This window comes from Amphibalanus amphitrite, unplaced genomic scaffold (genome assembly GCF_019059575.1).
Source record: "Amphibalanus amphitrite isolate SeventyFive unplaced genomic scaffold, NRLGWU_Aamphi_draft 000105F_arrow, whole genome shotgun sequence".
Taxonomy (NCBI): domain Eukaryota; kingdom Metazoa; phylum Arthropoda; class Thecostraca; order Balanomorpha; family Balanidae; genus Amphibalanus; species Amphibalanus amphitrite.
In genome coordinates, this window is record NW_024881600.1 from 946,089 (window position 1) to 971,857 (window position 25,769).

General features: G+C 50.4%; 1 protein-coding gene across 4 annotated transcripts in view; it reads right to left on the bottom strand.

Moving 5' to 3' along the window:
* Nucleotides 1-5,587: 5,587 nt before the first annotated feature.
* The window catches only part of LOC122380710 (cartilage oligomeric matrix protein-like), a 78,130-nt gene continuing 57,948 nt past the window's right edge, over nt 5,588-25,769 (bottom strand). The window contains exons 4-21 of one of the 4 annotated variants that reach the window (XM_043364112.1): nt 25,549-25,696; nt 22,742-22,864; nt 21,393-21,557; nt 18,746-18,901; nt 16,781-16,989; nt 16,037-16,294; nt 15,211-15,315; nt 14,612-14,719; nt 14,244-14,270; nt 12,595-12,763; nt 11,991-12,168; nt 9,250-9,531; nt 8,888-9,009; nt 8,434-8,521; nt 8,068-8,251; nt 7,539-7,652; nt 6,993-7,116; nt 5,588-6,680 (exon numbers count right to left, since the gene is read on the bottom strand). In XM_043364112.1, coding sequence (XP_043220047.1) covers nt 6,556-6,680; nt 6,993-7,116; nt 7,539-7,652; nt 8,068-8,251; nt 8,434-8,521; nt 8,888-9,009; nt 9,250-9,531; nt 11,991-12,168; nt 12,595-12,763; nt 14,244-14,270; nt 14,612-14,719; nt 15,211-15,315; nt 16,037-16,294; nt 16,781-16,989; nt 18,746-18,901; nt 21,393-21,557; nt 22,742-22,864; nt 25,549-25,696 — 2,685 coding nt within the window. In that variant the 3' untranslated portion in view covers nt 5,588-6,555. The remainder of the gene's footprint in view (nt 6,681-6,992; nt 7,117-7,538; nt 7,653-8,067; nt 8,252-8,433; nt 8,522-8,887; nt 9,010-9,249; nt 9,532-11,990; nt 12,169-12,594; nt 12,764-14,243; nt 14,271-14,611; nt 14,720-15,210; nt 15,316-16,036; nt 16,295-16,780; nt 16,990-18,745; nt 18,902-21,392; nt 21,558-22,741; nt 22,865-25,548; nt 25,697-25,769) is intronic. The other 3 variants (XM_043364113.1, XM_043364114.1, XM_043364115.1) reach the window with 3 other exon arrangements.

Here is a 25,769-nt window from a genome sequence, read left to right on the forward strand (position 1 = left end):
GAATCACGGCCGGCGGGAGGATGACGTCATCGGCCCATACTCCGCCGACTCCGCCCACCCACGGCAGCGAAACTGAATGGGGTTTGCGTCAATTGTTTCGTGATCGATTTTATCCAACTGGAATGCAATAAACGTTCAGCGGCCTCTTAACCGTTTGACTCAAAATCCTTGCAACCTTTCAACAGCAAAAATTGCAGCCAACTTTCTCTATTTTGCAGTCGGTGCCGACGGTACCGACTGCTGTACCTAAGCCGTGGGCCCGCCCGTAGCAAACGGGTAGACAGAAACTAGGTGACCAAAGCACAAAACCTGAGCTGTTTTGTACACGATCATTAGCATGTCATAGGTTGATATAAATGCCAAGCTATGCACAATGCACATTCGTGGCTAGACAGCATAGAAGTTAGAACCAAAAATACTGTCAACAAAATACTGTCAACTACTGAGTTCAAGCGCGGATCCAGCTTGGAGTTGGGGAGGGGGAGGGGGCAACTGTTCATCGACGGCGGACACAGTGACTGTGTGGAACTCATTGTAGTTTTGGTTATCGGCTCGGGAACGGTCGACGGCACTGTGCTGCTGCTAGGTGCCTCCTCAGTCGTTTGACGGGGCTCTGGAGCACCTGCTAAGCTTTGACTAACCGCTGCGGCTCCGGTGCCATCGGCTCAGAGACCAACAGGCTGTACCGGCCGGAACTGATCGGCGATTCTGATAGGCTGATAAAGTGATTCTGTTAGTGCGGGAGAGGCAGATGGAGCCTGGCCGGTGGGTTCTGCCTCAACGCGGGGCTGATGGGGTAAGGTGCAGCCCATATACAAAAAAGTAAAAGCGTTGGAAATATCGCTTCACAAAGTCAGAGCATTTAGCATGGAAACGCTATGGCCCTAGGAACTTAATGTCGTGGCGAATTTCGATGCAGCCAAATTTCGGCGGGGACTTGCATCCACCTGCCGCTGGTCAGCCGTGCCACGGACGCTCTGGACTTGTCGCTGCCGGTGCTGGCCGAGCTGGCCGCGCTCTGGGCCGACTGCGCCGAGCCACTGCGGCCATGGTGCCCGACCTGAACCAGTAGTAGCTGACGCCGGGGCGGCGCTCGGCGAGGCCGGTGCTAGTCGGAGATGGGGCCGCTGCCGGCTGCGGTGTCGCGCGGTGCAGCTGCTCGGCCCGCTGGCCACGCCGCCGCCACCGGCTTAATGGCAGACAGCTTGCAGGCGCAGCTGGCCGCCTGGAGTCAGCGGCCTGTGCTTGAGCTGGCCATGCCATTCGGCATTCGCTGACATGAAGACCAGCCAGTGACCGTATACATTCCTGCCGCGTGTCGTCCAGCTGGCGCTCAGCTCCGGCAACGCGGAGCTAAGACCTCCGGGCTCCGCGTGCCAGCTTGCTGAAAGCCGTGACCGCGTTCACACTAGGTGAACCGCTTGCTACACGGCGCTATCACGAATAAGGCATTTACGCGATAATAACCAGTTCAGAAGTCTTGTACTTAACGCGAAAAGCTGAACGAAGGGGTCCAAATGGGTGAATTCCAGATAAAAAGGTCAAATTAGGTCACGCTGGGTCATTTCAGGTCACAAAGGTCACTTTAGGTCACCTCAGGTCACCCTGGGTCAGGTCAGGTCAGAGGTCACCCAGGGTCACGATGGGTCAGGCCAAGTCACAGAGGTCACCTTAAGTCGCAATGGGTTGGATCACATTGGTCAGGGCTATCATGGGCCGATGACGTCATTCCTGCTCATCAGCTGGCTACAACATCGGCCTATGGCACAGCATTACGGTGTCACCCCCCTGCGCCCAATGCTTTTTGGACCTGTTATGGCCTCCGCATCGAAAAACGCTAGATAAAAAGGTTGTAGAGGAAGCTTGAGGCTACCTTTCCCCACAATAATATTGGCACTTTATCCTTTGGCTTACGTGTGGGACTCGCTTGAAAAAGGTCGATTTAACATGGAAACCCTATGGAGTAGTAGTTTTTGAGCGCCCATTTGGCCTAATGCTACCAACTGTTACTGGCTACCCCTGATTACCACACCCCTCTGGCTAATGTATTTGAATAGGCCAGGCATACAGTAATCGGACTTACTCTACCCACAGGGCATTGTCGCGCCAGCAGTTGCCTTTTCGCATACCTATATGTTTTGTATCATGACCGTAATTTTTTCGCAATTGTTTTCCTTTTAAATTGATATCTCGAGGTGGAAACAAGAAAATTTATTATGCCCCTTATTTATGTAATTGGACGTCTAGCCTCCGAATTTCTCAGAATTCCAAAGGCAATAGCCAATATCAGACGCCTTCATAATCAAATCGACGGAGAATGGTTGAGGCTGCAATGCACTTGGCACAAGATTTATAGGTATCTATCACCTTCTGCTTCTGACTCTGGTCAGGGATAGCTTTGTCAAGAACCCCGAAAGCCGTCCACATGCTAAATAAAAATAAATATGATCCTTGTTTTAGTTGATCACGTTGACGGCTAAGATAATTTTCGAAGATGAAATATATGCAGGCAGGGCAGCGTAAGCGGTAAACCGATCCAACATCACTAATCCCCTGCAGTCTTGTCACCAGTGCAGTTGAGGCGTTTGCATGCGTTGCTCATCCCTGGACAGCTGTTCAACCTTCACCAATAGCTGCAAGCGCTCTGTACCTCGATGCTAGCACATGCTAGAAATGCCCCCTGGCAGCGCCGTTGTGCCCCGAGGCGATACCGAGGTCACGTGACCGTCTCGGCGGGCGGCGGAGACCGCTTGTCCTTCCCTGTTGCTAAGCGAGTGGGGCATGGGGAGGGGAGGAAGGGCGAGCTACTGCGTGCCACGTGCAGTGAATGCGGTGCGGTCGTTCGGGGCAGTGACTTTGTAGGACCCGGGAATGAGACGGTGAATGAACGTGTGATTTGTTTGTTGCACTAACTCTACTTTCGAGAACAATCTCCGTGAAAGAATGGTGACAGGGACGCTACATAGCAGAGCGAACTTCCTTTGTGACTGCACGTTTCTCCAAGATAAAAATGGACTCATCGAGACATCCAAAGGTAAGTTATGCCCTAATTCAATATACCCTGAGATATGCCACCAACTGAACACCCTAAACACGGCTCGGTAGTATTATATCGTGGCTCTGTATGTCAGTCTCATATGTCTTACGGGATGTTATGCCCTGTGGCATGTGCTTTCCTTCCTTCGAGAAAGAGTTGGGTTAGGGGAGTGGAATCGTATATCCCTATAGTTTTGCTCGACCTATAAGCTCTGATCTAAGCTGTGATGCTTGGCGAAAGCACACGAAAACTTCGATTGAGCGACATCGGTGCCCTTTCAAAATGAATGTGCAACATTTATGGCAGTTACATCTTAGGTACGGAAAAGGCACCTAATTAAGTTGGGGCACTTCTCCCCCTCTCCCTCCCAATCTTGATGTTCTGAGAATGAACTCGAGAGACAGATATGAGTGAGGACTTTAACCCTAGAACGCCTAGGGGGGGGGGGTTGTATCAACCCCCCCCCCCCCCTGAGGTTTTTTCGAAGTACACGCTAAACGGCTTGTCGTAGCGGGCTGAAATTTTCAATGCCCTCTGGGGCAACCTTTGCGCATCTTTTGCCGAAAAAAAATTGATCGGGTCATGTCAGGTCACGGAGTTATGACGTCATAAGAGGTACAGCCTCCGGCCGGATTTTCACAAACTGAGTGCCAACGCCCGAGGTTTCCTGCCGGTGGTACGGACATCGGTTGATGGATCGTGATGAAACTTCCCATGCATGTTGGGGCAAGTATTGGCTATCATATGGTATAAGAAATTTGACCGGGTCAGGTCAGGTCACGGAGCTATGACGTCACAAGAGGAACAGCGTCCGGTACTATTTTTGAAAAGCGCCCGAACCACTATTTTGCTAATTCTTGTCACCTCAATGGGAATATGCAGCAATATTAGCTTCTATAGGGAGCAAATGGACCTCCCAAATCCAAAAATACAATCAGATTTCAAAAATTTAAATTTTGATTTTTCGAATTTCTGCCGCCGACTGTGACCTTGCCGACTCCCGGCGCTCCCAACGCGCCATTTTTAGAGCTAGGGAAACGAAATACATACCAAACGATAGAGAATTGATCAAGGAACACGATAGTGAAGGTTTCAAGTCGATATCTCCCACCGTTTTGCCGCAATCGCCGCCGAAAGTTGAAAAAAGTATATTTTTCCGAAAATTTGACCTTTGACCGGTCAAAAGTAGGTCAAATGTTGACCTAGGACCAAAAAATATACCACCAATCGCGAGATCTCGGCGAGAGCAATCCGTTGGTTTTTTCCGCTAAGCTCTACGACCTTCCGTTTCGAAACGCCAGGGGGGGGGGTCGTAACAACCCCCCCCCCCCTGGTCGTTCGTGTTATGAGAAATGGCCTGGTCGTGCGAGGGTTAATTATTCAAAATGTCGTTACGTTGCATATCAAGTCGAGGACAAAAGACATGCTTTTTGAAAATGTACAACAGGATGACAAGACAATGGTATGAGTGACAGTCATTTCCATATCTTAACCCTCGCCCGTAAACGCCGATCTGCCACCTTCGCCCATGCAGGGGGGGGGGGGGGGTTGGTGCGACCCCCCCCTTGGCGTTTGAAAACGGAGCGTCGTAGAGCTTAGCGGAAAAGACCAACGGATTGCTCTCGCCGAGATCTCGCGATTGGTGGTATATTTTTTGGTCCTAGGTCAACATTTGACCTACTTTTGACCGGTCAAAGGTCAAATTTTCGGAAAAATAGACTTTTTTCAACTTTCCGCGGCGATTGCGGCAAAACGGTGGGAGATATCGACTTGAAACCTTCACTATCGTGTTCCTTGATCAATTCTCTATCGTTTGGTATGTATTTCGTTTCCCTAGCTCTAAAAATGGCGCGTTGGGAGCGCCGGAAGTCGGCAAGGTCACAGTCGGCGGCAGAAATTCGAAAAATCAAAATTTAAATTTTTGAAATCTGATTGTATTTTTGGATTTGGGAGGTCCATTTGCTCCCTATAGAAGCTAATATTGCTGCATATTCCCATTGAGGTGACAAGAATTAGCAAAATAGTGGTTCGGGCGCTTTTCAAAAATAGTACCGGACGCTGTTCCTCTTGTGACGTCATAGCTCCGTGACCTGACCTGACCCGGTCAAGTTTCTTATACCATATGATAGCCAATACTTGCCCCAACATGCATGGGAAGTTTCATCACGATCCATCAACCGATGTCCGTACCACCGGCAGGAAACCTCGGGCGTTGGCACTCAGTTTGTGAAAATCCGGCCGGAGGCTGTTCCCTTTGTGACGTCATAACTCCGTGACCTGACATGACCCGGTCAAATTTTTTTTTATCAAAAGATGCGCAAGGTTTGCCCCATAAGGTACCCAAAATTTGGCGGCGCTGCGCGCCGCCGTTTTTGCACTATTTCCAAAAAACCTCAGGGGGGGGGGTTGCACCAACCCCCCCCCCTACATGGGCGAGGGTTAACTCTTACCTTTCCAATCCAGCGACTTTCCCGGACAATATAACTCGAATCCATTCTATTCGAGAGAGAAAATGATCAACAGAATCCATGAGGTAATTTAAAACTAGGCAGTATTTTATGAATATATTTCCAATGAAATGCAAAAAATATTAGTCATGTTACATCAAAACACTTGCATTCCCATCTACTCTGACCAATTGACCGAATTGGTGATGGGGTTTAGACCATTTCGGCCTAGACATACCCTCACGCCCAACAGGTTTGAATGCAGCGTTACGATTGCATTGAGGCAAATTACAAAAAAAGGCATCAGGTGCTCTCACATCTCCTGGATGACCATAGTAGAAACCCACAACAAATTCCGCAAGTAACATAAAGCAGGAGCTCCAAGATCCTAAACATTAACTTAATTTTAACCGTTCATGTAAAGGCGATACATGCACGTACTGTTCATTGTAGAGACGGGACAAGAAGCTTGTGTGTGTAATGTGTACCCTTCGGTAGTTTAAGAGCGTTTACATATATGCTGTACTGATACACGCAGGAAATAGTGCAAGACACGAGTTTGGAATCTCGTTACATACCTAAATTAAAAAAATATTAAAAATAACTACAACTTGCGCTCACTCATTCATCTTCACTACTCTAAAAACCAAGGCGACCTCGATTAGCTTCTTAGATTCTTCCGTTAGCAACCGCTCAACTAACAATATGCACATTATTTCTGGCGCTGTAAAACTGAAGCTGACAATATGGCACAAACGGTGTCTCGGAATGGGCTAGAGCGGTGTATAAGGTCGAAGCAGGCTCGCTTATCTCTATCCAGAGCGCACTACACACCATGCCAATCTCACCCTAATCTCACACGTTCATTGGTCCAGCACCAGATACACAACCGCGACTTGCAAAAGCAAAGCAATGCAGTGAACTGCCATGGTAAAATCACCGACTTGTTGCGGACCTAACCTTCGGACGCTGTTGCGACAGTAGCGCCGCTCTCAAAAGTGAGTTTGAAGACTCTTGGCACAGCTACATAGGTGTCGCCCCAGACTGTTCCCCAGCCGTCAGCTAGCCAGCTCAGTTGTTGACGGTCGGCTGGCCGCGAAGACCTCCGCCGGGTCGCGCAGCCTTGGTTCTGTCAATGTTGACCTGCGACTGCAGGTTCGGTGGCAGACGCTCGTACACCTCCTCAGGCACGTCATCTGCCGGGAGACACGGGGACAGTCGTTTAGTCAAGGTACCACTACCATAGGTAAAAATCATGCGTAAAATTGGAGGTCTGGAGCAGACGGGGCTCACGTCAGGGATTTCAGGCATAAATTGTGCTTTAGGCTAGCACTTACGAGTGTTCTTATAACAGTCTTAGTTGAAAAAACAAAACATTGATATACTCTAAATCGCATCTATTTATCTACATTTTTCTTGGAAACCGTTTTTTATGACGTTATTCGTTCGCTTGAGAGCAAGTTTCCATTGTCACGCCGCACTGCAGTCTCGTGTGTAGTTCCACCTACCGTTACACCGGTAGACCAGGTCGGACCAGATGATCATCTCCTGTGAGAAGCAGAACACGCCGATCCGGCCTCCCTTGAGCGTGCTGTCGTAGATGTTACCGGAGTCGGCCACCAGATACTCGCCCTGTGGACAGATCATACATATGGTGACTTCAGATCGGCCACGGTGGTTCATAAAGAACAATATATGTAAAACATGGAAGCGGGCGATTTAGTTCAACGTCAATGGGTTATGAAACTTGCGTAACGTTAATTGATTTATTTAAGTTCCAATTCGATAGAAATACATATTGATCGAGCACTGAACACTCCGATAGTCTTCTCGCAATCGTTCATATGATCAAAGTTTTACCTCTAAATCGGTGGGTTTGGATTAACAACAAGCCAAATAAGCAATCGTATTGAATACCGACGTTAACACGGTTATCGTCATAACTAAAACCACAGTCCCTACGCCTCCGTTTTCGCATCGCGTCACCAGCTTACTCACAGACCCAAACGACTCGGTCGTTTACAGAAGTCTCCGCCGCCAGTTGGGTCACATACCTCGTAAATCCTGAGCCGGATGAGCCCGATCTGTGGCCGGTGCAGCAGCAGCCAGCGGTAGGCCGTCTTCTCCTTCCAGCCCACGTTCCGGGGGTCCTTCCAGAGCAGCCGAACCTGCGCCAGAACGGAGGGAGCATATAATTGGCAAAATGTCACAGAAGCTCGTTTTCTGAAAAGGAGGAAGTAGGGATACAAATAAATAAATAACAGTGGGACTATACGAGGCCTGGTGACGTGGGATATTATTGAATTCTTGCCTGAAGATTGTGACTGCATTCTAAAAGTAAAGAATGCTTTTTCAGGGCACATTTTTTAGGAACAAGGACTACGGAGGCATGATTGTACGAGCATACGCAAGTTGGTGACGAAATACTGATGCCTTAAGCATCCTTTCCTACGGCGAGCCTCTCAGAGACTCTCTGCAGGCGTATTTGGCGCAGACGTGGCCTCAGCGGTGGCCCGACAGCGGAACGCCAACGTAGCCTCAGCGCGTGCTCTGGCGCCCCTACCCTCTATGAGCGGTCATCACCTGGTCAAACGTGTCTCCCGTGTGCCAGAGGGCGTTGCGCATCATCTGGCCGGGCCCCGTGCTGGAGTTGACCACCTTCAGCTGTATGCCCGGCTCGGCCACGGCGCGGAACGGAGTCGGGAGCCAGTACGTCTGTGTGCTCTTCTTCCACATCACCGTGTAGAACTTCTTGTTGTCCTGGTAACTGTTGGAGGAGTGGAGGGCGATGGTTCGGTTAGATCTACTCGGGGTGAGTATCAATGTTGACATCATTCTCATATCGATGGTTGGAGTACCCTGAATATCCCGAATGGTTGAGATTATGTATATGAGATGCAAGACATTTTTATAATAAAAGTCACTTATAAAAATTAAATAACATGTTACCTGAACACGAATCCTACGTAATCGTCGTCAACGGTTGTGTCAATGAAGAATGTGCCCTCGAAGTCGACTCCAGCAAACGTGTTGAACCCTGACAAAATTAATAAGGCGTGAACAATGCAGTCTTTAAAGATCACAGAAACACACTGAGCTGCTTGGTACATAATTGTATGTATGATTTGGAAAGTAACAGGACATTTCCGGTAATAGACCATTGTCCAAGAAAAAGATTGTCAACACAAGCGATTTCCTGGAGCTACGATTATCTCGTTTGGGCGCGGTGCCTTTTGCTCGCACGCAATGAAGAAAATAACATCATCAAATGCTGTGAAACTGCGGTAGAAGTACACACTTGCAGTTCACCATTTTATTATTTTTTTTTCTTTTTGGAATAAGCTGGACGTCTTTATTATTTATTCATTGACCGCTGATAGTGTTTAATTGGTGCAGAGCTCACCGACAGCCAGTCCCGGGTCGCTGTTCATGGTCTGCACGATCTCGGCTCCCTGGTTGTAGATCACCCAGTTGGGGTCCTTCTGGGACTCGCCGAAAGGATCCAGCACCACCGTCTGGTACGACCTGTAACGTGACAAGAGTGTTGAGTTATTACGAGTATATTATGAAGAATAACACTAAATGCGAAGCTCAGAGTGAAAACGACACCTCGACGCACCATACCAGAAGTTCTGCTAATGCGAACACAGTGCATCACGGTGGAGATGACAAAAATCCTGCCTGCTACAGCATGGCAACAATCACGATAATCGCAAAAGTTCTTCCTCATACGCCTCAATCCGATCCCCTCCCTTGCTCGCTCACCTGAAGTCGGTGGCGTAGATCTGCGAGTTGTTGGGACAGTTGTCGTATTTATCGATGACGTTATCTCCGTCGGTGTCCTTGTCGCAGATATCCCCTCGGCCGTCCCGGTCGCGGTCGGCCTGGTCCGGGTTGGGCCGCAGTGGACAGTTGTCTCGGCTGTCGATGATGCCGTCGTTGTCGTCGTCGTCGTCACAGACATCTCCGCGCCCGTCGCGGTCTGTGTCCACTTGGTCGGCGTTCGGAATCTCCGGGCAGTTGTCACGGTTGTTTTGGATGCCGTCCCTGCCGGAGGAAAGTTAGCAATGTTGGTGTCAATGGCGGTGGGAGAGTGCATTTCGGTAGGAAAGTTGTCCGTGATTGAAGGGGAAGTTTTTAGGCGGGTAGGTAGTTGTCTCACAGCGTTTGTATCGATATGTCCGCAGGGATATCGACACGGCAGCAAGAACTAGAGTGACTGGTGCCATTAAGAAGTCGGTTTTTACACAGCTGTGTCGGCTGCTGGCATTACTGCCTCATTATCAGTCATGTTGTTTGAATAACCAAACACCTCGAAACATCAATGTGCTCTTTTTATCCTACTATCACTCGTCATTCCAAGATAAAGTTAACCCTCGCCGGACCTATTGGTTTTCTACATACGCGCCGGCCGAGGGGCCCCCTCGCCGTTTCGCCCCTGGTGGAGCTAGCGCGCCGCGGAAAAAACGAGCGTGTGCGCCGTTACAATACGCAGAGATTGGTACCCGATTTTAAGGTCCTAGGTCAACCGGTGACCTCTGCGGTCAGGTCAAGTGCACAAAGGTACGGTTCAGTTTTTGGTGAATAGTTTGGCAAAAAACGGCCGCAGAGCCGCGATTTTGGCAGCATCCATCGTGTTCGCCTCGCTCAGGCGCGTCGAATGATATACTTTTTGTTTGGGTCAGGTCAACTTAGGGTGTTGACCTCAGGTCACGGTCAGGTCAGCGCCCCCAGGTCACGAAGTTGGTCGAAAGAGGTCATGTCGCATATCATTCGATTCGGCAGGTGTTCCTGAGTCCATTGGTGGATTTCCCGACTCGCTAGCTCAATTTGATCGGGAGTTATTGACGAAAAACTAATATGACCTCGATGACGTCATAAATGACGTCACGCAAGGTCAACATTGCAAAAGTGACGCATCTAACCTTGCAAGGAGTGCATCAAATCACGATCCTGTGTGCTTGAGAGAGTTGGAGATCGTTCCCGGCGCCAGAAAAGTAGTTTTTATTTTCCCCCATCGACTTAGGTATAGGTAGGGGAGAGCGGGGTCAAATGTAACACGGGGCAATTGTAACAGTGTTAATAATTCATAAACTTACCAATAGAATGCGCTAATGTTAAGACCGAAAATGCGTAATTCTATACTGCCTTTCCCAACGGAGTTTGAAGCGAAAGTGCCGGGTATGTCGATGGCTGTGCACAGTAATGTGTTTTTGAGTGCATTTTATAAATTTTCATACCGTTATATTTGATTAGCTCATTCCCGCCATTGAAAAGATATCGACTTCAGACTTTTTGTAAGCGTTGGCAGGCTTGTTGTCCATAAATTGAAAGCATTAAATGCTGTACATGCAACATCTTTATGCGCCAGTTTCGTCTAAAATATGTCAAGGCGCGACGGGGACAATTGTAACATTTTTGCAGGGGTCAAATGTAACAGGTTATAGGTCAGTCGCCATTATGTCAAAGTCGTCAAATTTTCAAGGGAGATGAAACATTGCTAGAATTAAGAGAGCTGTAAGTTTTGTCGCAATCGGCAGCTTTTTACGCGATTTATTTGCGAAAAACCGAGGGAGAGGAGGTCCATCCAACCCCTGTATAAGTGCGAGGTTTTAAGCCTTTTTTCCTGAGAAGAACCGTCTCTACCAAGTCTGGGAAGATGAACAAGTGTTCAATACTTTTGTTAAATCAAAGTTTTGGGAAAAATTGTGTTGCTGTAGCCTGTAAATTAGCATGTTACAATTGTCCCCGGGTGGTGTTACTTTTGACCCCGTATCTGGGGTAAATTGTAACAGATGAATTGACTTTTTCGGACAACAATTTTGACCCAAAAAATAAGTTATTTCGGAAATGTTTTAACAGCATTTTAAAGACAAAACCTCATAGTTTCTGAAAATAAAAGAAAGAGTTTTATAACAGCAAACGTGTTTGCACCAGATGATAAAATGCAAAAAATGTTACAATTAACCCCGTTCTCCCCTATAGGTATAGGTAGGTATAGGTATAGGTATAGGTCACCTAATGGTGAGGTCACGAAAATGACCTGACCTCATATGACCTTTAGGAAAAATCTGAGATATACACGTTGTGAGACTCGTAATGGATGCTAGATCATGCAAGTTTCATTTCCCTGTGACAGCTCCTCTGGCAGTGAGGGCGTTGCGAATTTGCGACATCTGGAGACCGTGCAGAGGTTCACTTATGACGTCATAGGTCAGTGACCTGACCTGACTCGAAAATGCAGTTGGTGTCAAAAGATCCCACTTAAATCAAAGGTCAGGTATGCCAAGTTTCAGCTCTCTATCGCCAGCGTGTTCGGAGCTATCTCGAAAAAAACCCTATGGGGGGCGACACCCCCCTCGGCCGGCGAGGGTTAATCTTGACCGTAACACTTCGCCCCTCCACCAGCCCTTCCCAAGTTCCACCCCTTGACTACCCCGCTCCTCGCCCACCTCCCCATCCCATTACTACTACCACATCCTCCCCCTCCCTTCCCCTCCCCCCACCTGTCGACGTCGTCGTCGGTATCGCAGGCGTCTCCGACCAGGTCGCGGTCCTCGTCCCTCTGGTCCGGGTTGGAAACGGTCGGACAGTTGTCGCAATCGTCGCCCAGACCGTCACTGTCCCGGTCGCGCTGGTCCGGGTTCGGATTCTTCGGACAGTTGTCGTTCTCGTTCAGAATACCTGCCGGGAGAGGGCGTTAGTGGGTGAGGTCAGTTGAGGAGATGCGCTATCGCCACTCACGGCAACAGGCGGTGGCGTATCATTTCTGTGAGCCAGTTTGGAGCGTGAGGTGATTACACATTTAAACCGTCCAAAATCTGCACCATGAGCAGCCTGGCGGCCTGGTGCAGCACGATCAGGCGTTTGGCAGCCTGGTCCCCAAACAAAATAGTTCTTTTTCAGATTGTTTTGCCGTAAGTGAAAGATAAGCTTGCTATGAATCACTTGCTAGCTCTCTCATACATCGGTGAAGGTACCCTAAAAACCTCCTTTCGCACCGTGCCACGACATCCAACTCCCTCCACTACTCACGTTTCCATCTTACCTCTCACTCGCTCCAAATGCGAACCCTACCCGGTCTAACCAGTCGCCGTATCGGCCACGTACCGTCGTCGTCGATGTCCTCGTCGCAGACGTCGCCCTTGCCGTCGTTGTCGGTGTCCTCCTGGTCGAAGTTGGGGATGGTGGGGCAGTTGTCGCACACATCACCCTGCCGGTCCGGGCCGCCGCGGTCCGTGTCCGCCTGGTCGGCGTTACTGACCAGCGGACAGTTGTCCTGAAAACATCGGGACAACTCTAAGAGAAGCTGGTCTGAGGTGAAGGAATGCTGCCAAGAACAAGGCGTAGAAGTTACTGATCTTTTGTGACAGGGTTATATTATGATTTATACCGTCAAATGAAACAGTTTTGTTGAAGACAAACTGCACAATAGCCGTTTTCACGACGGGCTATCCGGCGAATGCACCTGATTTGACCAAATCTGCACCTAATTTCTTTTACAGCAAATATCTTCATTTTATGAATTTATTTCAGTGTTTTAATCGATGATGCTCTCTGATAATATGACAAAGCAGGGATATAAGCAATTAGTGCAACCCTGGCTGATAGCTGCTAAGAGACACACTGAACCTGATTTGACCAAATCTACACCTAATCTGTAGTCAGATGTGCACCAAATGTGTACCAGATGGCCGTCGTGAAAACGGCTATTAACATGTGACAATATTCGTGGGAACGGGAAAGGGATGCTCTAAACTGATCGACGAACGAAACCCTAACATTGGCCGACTTTGTGGATTGCAGGGATAATAACGACTTCCGTGTATGTGAATGACTAAATCGGGATAGGAGTTCCCGAAAACGCAAATTTTATCATATAGCTTTTTTTAGAAAACAGGACAATGCATAATCGTTTTACATCTAGCCAAATCAATGTTTCATATGATACAACAAAGCGAAATTAAGGAAACCATGCCAGATATAAGAAAAAAGGACAATACTAAACAATACAATCACCTTGGAACTGCAAGGACAAACACACAACAAGAAAAAGGCGCCATACCGAGCTAACAAAACCACATAATATTAGGCATAGAGCAGCTAGCCGTCGGCATCGCCTGAACGGACGTTCACAGAGGGAGGAAACATGCAGTCGAACATACTTCCGATGGACCCAAAGCAGGTACGGTAATTAATACGACGGGTACAAGAACAGCTGTATCGCAGTGCATCTCATTGTAATTAATGGACGTTACGAAGGCAGTCAGGACGACAGACAACAATTCGCAGTCTAAATCTATACCGCGGCGCAAAACTGTGCCACATGCCGTATCTCTGTGCCCGGAACGGTCTGGCTGAGCCCCGGAACTATAAACTGTCTCGCTGCCGAACTTCACGAATCCGCCAACGAGTTCAATAAACCGAGCCAAGCATGCACGAAGCCAGCCAGCTGAGAAAAGTGCTGTATATAAGGGACACTGGCGCATATGAGGTGGGCTCGATGTGTCATAACTGTCTCAGAAATAGCCCACGAACCGGCTGAGAAAGGTAAATGAAAGCCCAGCGCGGCCGAGCGGAAATTTAAAATGATCTTTGGATGTCATTTGGGGAAGTGAGTATAAAGTAAAATTTAGATGATTGGATTGTTTCGGTTTCACAGCAACACGCGTTGCGCTTAGGCTAGCGGTCTACACTAGGGCCATGAGTAGATGTGTTAGACGACGTATAGACAGTACGACTTCTGAATATCAGCTTACCCATCCATTTGGATTGTTGGGGTTGGGCTAGAAACACGTAAAAACAGTCAGCTATCCACCAATCCCAAGTTATTCGTATTGTGTGCTGAATTATGCGGTAATACAATGGACACTTAATGTTGTCATACACTTAACGCTCCAAAGAATCCAGGTAAAGCTAATAATTCCTTTATTCATTCCCATGGCGCATACATCGTACTGCATTTTGCGTCAATTGCACAAGAACCTATCGGATGGATGTACTATGCAGTATGCAGCGCTGATATTTACAATTGCCATCAAGCTTCCCCTTTCCAATTCGCGAACAGCAGTTTGCAGCGCCATGTTCGATCTCTGAGTTGCTGAACATGCCGTCCCCGTTCACTCACCGGCTCGTTGTAGACGTTATCACCATCTGCGTCCGGATCACAGGCGTCTCCGATCTTGTCCCCATCGGCGTCCTCTTGGCCAGAGTTGGGCGTCAGCACGCAGTTATCCTGAAATACGTCCAGTTGGCGATAAAGAAAGGTGATAGATTTATCTGTACCTAAGTATTGCTTGAATTGGGCTACTTTTACGTTTATTTAGCTTTCTGTCCATGTCGTATACACGGCATTTATGGCAGCATGATGCAATGACGCAAGAAATTGCACTGTTCATCCCTGAGCATGTCTTAATGGAATGCATTATTTTTTAAGTTAACTCGACCGCTCATCATTACCTAGTAGCTACGATATATCCACTATCCAGTTCAAGTTGTGGATCAAACTAATCGCACCATCGCCAGTAGGCGGCGCATCACATTTCTCATTATTTAATCTACAGTTCGTTGAATTGCGATCAGCTTAGGTTACATCAAATGAACAACGTTATTACCATTGGGTGCCTCAGTCATAGTAACTGAGCCTGGGTTCGGTCCACTCAAAGGCTAATATTCATCCACCTTCTGACGTCACCACCGTTTTCGTGACGGCATAGCGACCCTCACCTTGATGCAATACTTATCAGTGCAGGACAGGTCGTAGTCGGGGAACCGATCCAGGTCGGTGTCGGGAGCGCACAGCTTGCCGTTGCCTGCCCAGCCGATCTTACACTGAAAAAAAAAAAAAACAGATCGAATGGTCGTCACGGTACAAGTTCCGTGGCTGAAACGAAAATATCATCATGAAACGCAGCGATGCAAACAACATGAAAATATTTTGGCGGATGACTTTTGATCTACCGTCAATCCGTTCATGCGGATGTTTAATCGAACTCTTGCCGAACATTTTGGGCGTTTAATTCAGTTCCCTTGACATACAGCTTACTCGTTTTATAGCTCACCTTTCTTTCCCGCTCCATTTTCTATATTATGTTCTCTGTATTTTAGTTTCACTGAAATTCCCTCCTCTCTCCCTTCTCCTTCCTCCCCCGCTCTCCCCCTCCCTCCCCACTCTCTCCATCTATCCCTTTCCACCTCTCCCACTCTCTTATTTCTCTCTCCCCTCTCCCTCTCTCTCCCTCTCCCCCTCTACCTCTCTCTCTCTCTCTCTCTCTCTCTCTCTCTCTCTCTCTCTCTCTCTCTCAATCTCCCCTTCTCCCTCCTCTCTCTCCCACCTCTCTCTCTCTCTCTCTCTCTCTATCTCTCTCAATCTCCCCTTCTCCCGTCTCTCTCTCCCCCTCCTCTCTCTCCCTCTCCCCTTCCCTTCCCTTCCCTTCCCTCCCCTCTCCCTCTCCCCCTCTCCCTCTCCCTCTCCCTCTCCCCCTCTCCCTCTCCCCCCCTCCCCCTCCCCCTCTCCCTCTCCCTCTCCCTCCTTCTCTCCCTCTCCGCTCACCCGACAGATGTAGCTGCTGGAGCCGTACGGCCGTTCGCAGTTGGCGTTACCGTCACACTGCGTGCCGTCCGGACACAGCCCGGGCCGGTCACGACAGCCCACCGTCTGGTTACCCACGAAACCCTCGATGCACTCGCCGCAGTAGAAGGAGCCCTCGGTGTTGATACACTCCGAGTTGGCCACGCACCGGTTCTCCTCACACTCGTTGATGTCGTAGCAGGTCTGCTTGCTGTAGCGCGCGTACTCCAGTCCAGAACCCTGCCGGTTATGTCAGGTGAGGTCCAGGGGTGAGACTCGGGTGGGAGGGGTCGGTGTGATAGGTTCGAGGTGTGGAGAGGAGGGTGGATACGCTGCTGGGAGCCAAAAGGCAGCTTGGCTAGTAATGTAATCACACGTTTGTTATGTGTTCCGTTTGACGGAGTTAATAAAAAATGTGTCCCTATAACATAATGTTTCTCAACGTTAGGCGTAAAAGATTTACATGTATAAAACGGATAAAAATAACTGGGAATTTTGAAATAATCGTAACCCACCTACAGTGCGGGCCGTGACCCACCTGCAGTCCGTGACCCGTGACCCGTGACCCACCTGCAGTCCGTGACGCGTCACCCGTGACCCACCTGCAGTCCGGGGCTGTGACCCGTGACTCGTGACCCGTGACTCGTGACCCGTACCCACCTGTAGTCTGGAGCCGTGACCTGTGACCTGTGACCCGTGACCCGTCACCCGTCACCCGTCACCCACCTGCAGTCCGGGACTGCCCGTGAAGCCAGCCGGGCACGGTCCGCACCGGAATCCGCCGTCGTAGTTTTGGCACTGGACGCGCCGGTCGCACGGCCGCGCCTGGGCACACTCGTCAATGTCGCGGCACTCGACTCCATTACCCTCGTAGCCCTCGGGGCAGCTGCCGCAGCGGTAGTAGGGCGGGCTGGCCGTGTTCTGGCACTGCACACCTGTCGGACGGGGAGAGACGGGTGGTGAGAGCGGCTGTGGGACTGACTGGCTTCAATAAACACTAACACGGCGACTCTTTTAAAAAACAATGCCGCTGAAAAAAAAAATGTAGGCCGCTGTGGAATTTGGTATCGATTCCATTGTCGTAAGTACCGGTACGAAAGGATACACAATGAGTAACGCACATGATAAGATGCTATGCATACATCTTACACACACGAGGTTCCCATCACTGTATTACCTACATGGGCAGCGCTCGCAATTGGAACTCAAAGAGGTAGGCAATCGACCAGTAGCGGCGGAACACCTTCAATTAAAGGGGGCACTGCCGACTTTTGATCCCATTCTTTCCATGCAACGCCTATAGGGCTAATATTAAAATGCCAAAATCAAAGGGGGGCACGGTGCCCTCCCCGTTCCACCGCCTATGCAATCGACTACGAGCAAGTTGTGCGTATGTGCCTAGCTTACAAATCGACATACCCATCCCCGCATTCTTTCGGCGCCTTTGAGACGCACGGCACCGTGTCACAGTGTGTCAGACTACCAAATTTGGTGTTCGCAGTCGCGCTAACCACACAGCTCGCCGTGCACTGTGCAATCCGGCTGCCTGGCACGGCACACGCTATGTGCAGTGCGGCACGGAGGGAGTTATGGGCGGCTAATGGCTCACGCACCGTGTGCGGAGGTGGTGGCGGCGGCACGGGTCCATTATCGCGGCTCCGGCGGCCGTCGGCGCCCGTCCGGCCCCGCTGTCAGGGAAGGAACGAACACCCCCAGCCGGCACCCCGGCGCCGCCGAGTCCGTGCAGAGCAACACGCGCGCGTTATGGGCGGCTGGTGCGACAGGGAAGCTTTATGGGGGTGTCGACGGCTGCACGCGTGCCGCCAGCCGCGTGATTGGGTAATTAGTACCGTTGGGTGGTACGATGTGGGAAGGTGGTCCCGCTGTGATGGCAGGGGAAACCCGCTGCGCTGGCCGAGGAGGCGTGGTGAGAAACCGGTCACTAACGGCCGCTGGACTGCTCGGGCAATATTAACGAAACGTGGCAAAAACTCACACGAAAAGATAAGTCGATAAATAAATTAATGAGTAGGTAGGATAACATGAATAGTTTGTTTTACGAATATCGGGTCATTTCGTTGATTGGTAGCTCACTCCCATGAATGAGTTTAAAAAGTGTAGGATATGCTTATCTGTCCGAGAGCGCAGGTGTTGTTCACATTACGCATACATATTGCATAACAAATGGTTGTCAGCCGGTGCACAATTGTCCGTTTTGAATGCACTCTGCTTTCTCTGGAGCATAGAAAAAAGCTAGCCAGCAGTGCAGCAATTCATTGTACTGCCAATGTGAGCGTACACAATCAAAGTGGCGAGTCAACACACAACCGGCAGCTGTTGATTCTTAGTGTGGAGCGAGATGAATCACCGGGTAAAGAAGGACCGCTGGCGCACGGTAACCGGCATGGTAAACAGACGGTCGAGATCGCGAATACACACATTACACAGCACTTGTATTCACATTTGAGCCGTGGCGACTTGACCTGGGAAATAATGAAGGAATGATCAGCTTTTCAAGTTCCCCGGCATACTCTGCAGGTTCGCTCTCCTCAGTATGACGTACTCGTACCTCTGAGTATCCCCCCGTCGCGCCGATACAGCCCCGTCCCTCGGTAATGATGACGTACCTCTGGGTATCTTCTGCCCAGCGCACCGCACGGCCCCGTACCTGAGTCATGATGACGTACATACCTCTGAAGCAGGGCTGGTCGTCGCAGGTGGTCCCTCGGCGACAGGTGCGGCCGTCGCCTATGTAGCCCCGAGGACACTGGCCGCATCTGACGCCGTCCCGCTCCTCGACACACTGCACGCCCTCGAAGCACGGGTTGGGGTTGCACGTCTCCCGGCCTGTCGGCGGGTACAGAGGGTCAGACGGGGTCAGGTCAGGTCAGGTCAGGTCATGGTGGCAGGAGAAACAGAGGTGTGTCTGCAGAGCCACCATCAGGGTCATGAGCAGAGTGATACCGGTATGAGTGATGGCAGTGTGACCTGGCCGCCCAGAGGTTGTGCCGTAGGGTTCGGTGAGGTCACGAGCTGTCAGTCGGCAGGCGCGTCAGTGGCTGAGACGCCACGGCGCCTGTAAACTCCAATCAAGGGTGATGTCATTGGCGTCGTCACCGACAGCGGCCAATTATTATTACGGTGAGGTCATGGGGGTCGATGATCGATAAGCAGATCTGCTTTCGCTTCCTCCTCCTCCTCCTCCTCCTCCTCCTCCTCCTCCTCCTCCTCCTCCTCCTCCTCCTCCTCCTTCTCCTCCTCCTCCTCCTCCTCCTCCTCCTCTCCTCTCTCTCTCTCTTTCTTTCTTTCTTTCTTTCTCTCTCTCTCTCTCTCTCTCTCTCTCTCTCTCTCTCTCTCTCTCTCTCTCTCTCTCTCTCTCTCTCTCTCTCTCTCTTTCTCTTTCTCCGGCTGGTCGAGGGTTAGCACTTGAACGCCCGACAGTCCCAAGATTCGTATGTCTCCCCACATCACGATGACTATTTATCTGGTGCACGATCGCCTTCATTGTATTCATGTCACAGCGACCCGTGCTTGGCGACGGCCATGGCTTTTGCGACACGTATTAATGACTCATCGTCCATACTTTCTGCTTTCATATGCCCACCTGCTCAGGGCATCAGGGTTTTGCTGCGTGGCTCTGCATGCATCGCAGCTTCCATCGCACCACGCAACGATTTCGACTAGTTAGCTCTGCAGTGCTGTGAAACATCTGCGTACACATATCCCGACGCCATGAGAAGCCTGTGGAAGTGCTTGGCTCCATCAGATGGCCACCGGTCGTATCACTGACCGGGTCAGGGCGGGTCGGCGGCGTGACCTCCTAAATGTCCCTCTGATGGCTCCAATTAGACTCGGCAGAGGAGGCGGCACGGACCACCCAGCGGACAGAGCGGCCGGCACCGTGCCATTACGAGTACACCGCCTCCGTACGACTGATGGCCGGTAGAGAGGAGAGAGCGCGAGGGAGAGAGGGAAGGAGGGTTAGAAGAGCGAGATGAAGGGAGTGGATGGAAGGAAGGAGAAGGAGAAAGGGACATGGAAATCGAGATGAATGGGCTTCAGAAGAAGAGTGAGATAGATAGAGAGAAGGATGGTGTGTGAGGGAGGAAGAAGATAGAAAAAAAGAGAGAAAGAAAGAAAGAGAGAGAGAGAGAGAGAGAGAGAGAGAGAGAGAGAGAGAGGGGAGAGGAAGAGAGAGCTGGGAGAGAAAAAAGTATGGTAAAAGAGAAGGGAGAGAGGGAGGAAGGTACAGCCATAGCCCATATCAGTCATACACCTAAAGAAGATAAACGGACTCGCCTTCCCAGGAAAAGACAGACCAGTGGAGAGTGCTGTGTCTAAATCTCAGGCGGAGACGGACCGGCCAACGGACCGAGGAGAATTAAATGGCCACTGTGAGCCGGTCCCCGTGTCGGGACCGCCATTTGGTGCGGGCGGTGCCGGACCGAGAGCAGGGCGCGGTCGGTACAGTGAATTACACCGTACGGCGAGAGAGGTGTCGTTAGCAGAGAACGGCGTGCCAACGCCTTTACATCTGCCGCTGAGGTGATGTTTTTGATCAGCATGCTACAGATGCTTCATGCTTGTTTGGAAGTGAATCGACCTGGAAACCTGTTTATAGGTACATCGCTGCTTATGACAGCGGTGTAGTCGGTCTATGATGTGCAATGGCACATATCAGCCGGACGGCACATCGCTGTCTTGTTGAAATCCTTGTGAGACGAACAGCTTACATCAGTAGGCATACACTATCTCTCGCTGTAATGACAGAGTTTGTGTGAGAGTGCGGGCAGTCCCAGCTGTCGCAGGCGCGCACCGGGCTGCCTTCCCAGGACTGTATCTGCTGTCCAGCCGCTATCGATGCGTGGGATAATGGTGACGGCCGAGTGGGATGTGGGAGCGTGACCGATCCCGCGCACACAGGGGTAGGTGTCTGCAACGTGATACCGTGGCGTGGGTGTGTCACCTCAGACCGTGAGGTCACTCTCAGGACTGCGCTCGCCCACGCCCTCTCTCTCTCTCTCTCTCTCTCTCTCTCTCTCACAGTCACGCCTGGGTCGTGGGGCGCCACGATATCGTCACGTATTAGTCACAAATGATGGTCATCACCTTTATAGCGCTGCGTCAGCATGCAGCAAATGACCAAAGCAACATAACTGTGTGTTTGGTTATTGAGGGAATAGGTATATCATCCATTTCTACATTCAATTGACACCATCCTCATTTGTCACTTGGCAAGACTACTTTACGATGGAAACTTCCTTTGTCAAACCTGTATCCCAGCCAGCGTAGCCGGACATGTTTGCCAACGCCTAGAGCACAGGGTGACATTGCTTACCTGGTCGACAGGCGTCGCAGTTCTCGATCGCCTGCCGGATGCGCACCGTCTCTGCGCGCTGCGCGCTCATCTCTGTACGCAGCTCCTTGATCGACTCGATCAGGGCACCCAGAGTTTTGATGAGCTGCGCGTCGCGGTCGCTGTAGTCGTTCAGTGGCTGGTCACCTGTCGGACCAGGGCGGAGGTCACGAGAGGTCACCTGATGGTGCAGAGGTCACCCGGGGTCACAGAGACCTTGCCAGAGGTTACCCGGAGACAGGCTTATCGAGAGCAGTGACACGAGTGGCACCCACAGACAGGACCACTGGTGCCTCCGTGTCAGGGAGGATGTGACTAATGGAACCCCGACTAATTGCCGCACATTTGTCAGCGAGAGATAAAGCCAAGACCCGAGCGACAGAGATGGAAGAACCAACCGACATGACATTCACCGTACAGACAGCGATTGTTGCGGATGGGGAAGCGAAGCTGGCACACACGCTGTATGTGCTGGACAGGCAGCTAAAATAGCGAGGCAGCGGGCTCTGTCTCAAGTCAGATTAAAAACATCAAGGATTTTCCTCGGTTTCCGACGGTGCCACTGCGCTGGCGTTGCTTATAACAATGCTCAGTGAAGCAATTTTCTGTTGTCTACTATGGCCGTTTCTCAGTCCTTACCGAAGCGATAAGGCGCGCCGTGGCTTGTGCTCTCGTCCAAGCTGGTCTCACTGTACTTACCCTACCGTCAGTAAGTCGATGGATTCGTCAGGGGAGACGTCAGGACCGTAAGAATGTCGAATTTCAGCGGAAACTTTTTTGATGGTCGAAGAGTAGAGATTAGTGGATTATATATGTGGCAGAAGGTTATAATCATATGTTTCTGAAGGTCAAGTTAGCTATTCTCAGGATGCCTTGAAACATTTGTTTTATGTTCCTGGTTAGATGCTTCGATGGTTATCTACTTATTGAGCATTGAAGGCATGCTAAATACGGTAAAAGTTGTGAATCTGTTGTCAGATGACAGTTTTGCCTACATGAGCTCAGTTAAATGTATTTTCATTCAGGTAACATCCATGCTTTTTAAATGGTTCAAAATTAAAACACACGGAAAGGCGTGCTCCGTTCGTTCTGTTTTAAACCTTTTATGTTATGTTTAGGACATGCGGATCAAAGTTGATGCTTGACTATGCAGCTCATTCCAGGTGAACTCTATTTTATTTTATCACTCGGGGCGCAGAGGACCCGCTGATACGTTGGCGGTGCCTGTGCACCCGACTTAGTCGTGGCACACTCCAGCCCGGCGGCCCCCTTCGTCCCTGGTTAGCGGCGTTAGATGCGCGGTGGTCTGCCGGCGCGCCCTGGCGACTCACCTCTGTCCACCAGGTTCAGGGGCTGGGAGAATTGGGGGCACATGTAGCCGGACGGGGCGCAGTAGGGCACCGAGCGGCGCCGCGGGCGCACCCTGTCGCCACCGGCGGCGCCCGAGTCGTCACCTGGCCGCAGCACGGGCGGCGCGTCAGCGCGCGGCGCCCCCGGCGACGGGGGCCGGCGCCCCCGGCCGGGGTGGCAGGAACGGGAGCCGGCGCCCCCGACGGGGGGGGGGGGCAGGATACGGCAAGGATACGGTTCCTCCTTTTCCTACAGCAAGGATACCCTTGCTGCTCCGGTAGTGCGCTATGGTAAAAGAGGCTGAAAGAGGGTTCTGAAGAGGAGAGGTCCCTGGGATAGATGCAGCAGAAGTTGGGTCACTGCCTCACGCACCACGCTCCAGTCAAGCCGCAGATCGAGTTGCGATGCACCAAACCGCAATGCATTCATGGCCATAGACATTCACCAGCCTCCTTGATTCTATGTATGCGAACCCAGCGTAAACACACGAGCAATAACAACATTGCAATGCCATAGTCAGTCGCAAACCCCAAAGCAGCGTATAATGTCAGCAGAAAGTTGCGCAAGAGTTCCGCGACCCACCAATTTGAATTACTGGTCGAAGTCACTCCTATGAAAAAAATATGCTCATAAACAGAGTTCAGGCCAGTTTTACCAACAGAAAAATAGCCGCCCGCCGGAATTTTTCGCCTAAAGACCGCATCACATACGCGATGGTAAGCGCTGAGCGCGTAAGCGGATAGGGCTTTACCGTTTACGCTCCGTATGTTAAGAAGTTTTAAGGCAAAAAAAAAAAAAAAAATCCGGCAGGCGACTATTTTTCTGATGGTGGTAGAACTGGCCTCTGTTCTTTTTTTCTTTTTCTTTTTGCTACGGAAGGACGGAGCGAAAGGGCTTCCAACTGCCTTCATATATGCGTTCTATACGCTAAGTGCTAGTAAAGGGGAAAGCTTTGACAAATACACTACTTGGAATGAAATATTATCTTAGCTATAGTCCGTTCCATACCAAGTTTGCAGTCGGAGTTTCTTCGGCAGATCGCTCCTCCGCCTTGCCTCCGCTCAAGAATTTGCGTCTTAAAATGTAAGAGCTGTATGTACAGAAAACACGCCCTGCTTTCAGCAGGGCACTTCGGCTGCAAGCTTGAAAAGGAACAGAGTATAGACTACGAATAAATTAAGTGGGACTTTAACCCGCGAGTTGCTGGGGGGGGGGGGGCGTTAAACGCCCCCACTTTTTTCGCCGGGCCATAGTATAAAAACGGCCATAGTATAAAAATTTTGTGTACCTGTAGGGAATTGATTGAGGTTTATTGTGACGAAGTTTCAAAAAAATCGCTCGGATTTTTTTTTGAGATATCGAGGTTTTAGTGACGTCATTATTTCTGAGTTTTCGACCAAAAACGGCATATGTTCAAAAAATCGTATAAAGTCACAGAATAAACATACAGACATGCCGTAAACGTCATTAGACTGCCAATATCATGAAAAATCAGATGGCTATATTCGATTATTGATTATCGTTCCGCATGTTCCAAAATCTTGAACTGAATCTTGACAATTTCTCGTGACTACTTCACGACCATGATACATGCATTTCTTAAATTGAACCTTTTGAGACAAATACGTACACATATGATAAAATGAATGCCAACATCGTGTTCTACGGCCCAAATTACCTATAAAACATGTGTCACGGGCTGCGAATATCAGTTTTGATTTTCGGGGATATGTGCCTACCCGGTTGACCTGACATTGACCTTGACCTATGCTTGACTGACCCCTACATGGAGCTGACACTCTTGTAGGCCTTATATCATGGATTGTGCACCGTTTTGATAGAGTTTATTACGAGAGGCGCCCATTGCGAAGTCCTGAAGTCCATGCTACTGAAAGCCCGATTTCAGGTGTTTGACCTGACCTTGACCTGACCTGTGACCTCAAAATTCAACTTTTAAGTACTCATCTGAAGCGTCTCGTCGCGTTCTTTCGTTTGCCGCCTCGTGCGTTTCGCTGCGCCTATTGGTTCTCGAGTTATCGGCTGGGGGCGTTTAACGCCCCCCCCCCCCCCAGCAAACGGTGGGTGGCGAAATACCCCAGCAACTGCCGGGTTAAAGTCATTTTATCTTTTACTCAGGTTGATAAGTTAATGGTATACTTTTCAGAGTCTCAAGAGTAAAGCTTTGGAAAATTTGGATTTTCGGTAAGACACGCATCACTATAAGGCAATGTAAAAACGTAATCATTACGGTGGACATTAATTTTTGAATTTGCATTTACACTGCCATTGTTGCTTTACGTCAACGATAATACCGGCACTTTATCATACTGGACAGCCCTGGTGAATATTATCCCACAACTCGTTAGAAAGTGATCTAGGAAATTATACATTCATGAAAGTGGCTAATTGCCGTGGCGGGGCTGATCTGCCGGCCGCACCCATCTGTCTGTATGTACAGTATGCTGCAGCCCAGTGGGTACTGGGTAGGTATGTGTCTGCACGGTGTGCAGTGGTCTCACACCCAGCCAGCCGCCCCGACACCTGTGCTGATCAGAACCCGGCACAGAGCCGCGGCTTTCCGCGCGAGGGCACGGGGAGCGCACAGCTCCGCCGGCATGGCACGGGTACGGTTTTCACACAGGTGACCGGTCGGCCGCCGCTGGAGCTTCTGACAGTCCCGCCACACCCCCGGACAAACAGATACCAGTGAACACTGCACATGCAGACAGAGCCCCGAAGGCGGTGACGTCACTGATGTGCGATGACGTCACTGGGTGATTGTACTCACCGCGGACGGAGGGGTCTCGCAGCCGCTGGGCGGCCGCCGGTCTGGCCTGCGTCGACTGCAGCACGTAGCCGGCACAGCCGTGCTTGTGCAGGATACTGCTGATGGAGGTGCCGGCCAGCACTTTGGCACCCATCCGCCGCTCGCGCATCTGCCCGGAGAGGGGCACGGTGGTCACACGATGCACATCCAGTGCTGAATATCTTTGGAGCCGAATTCACATG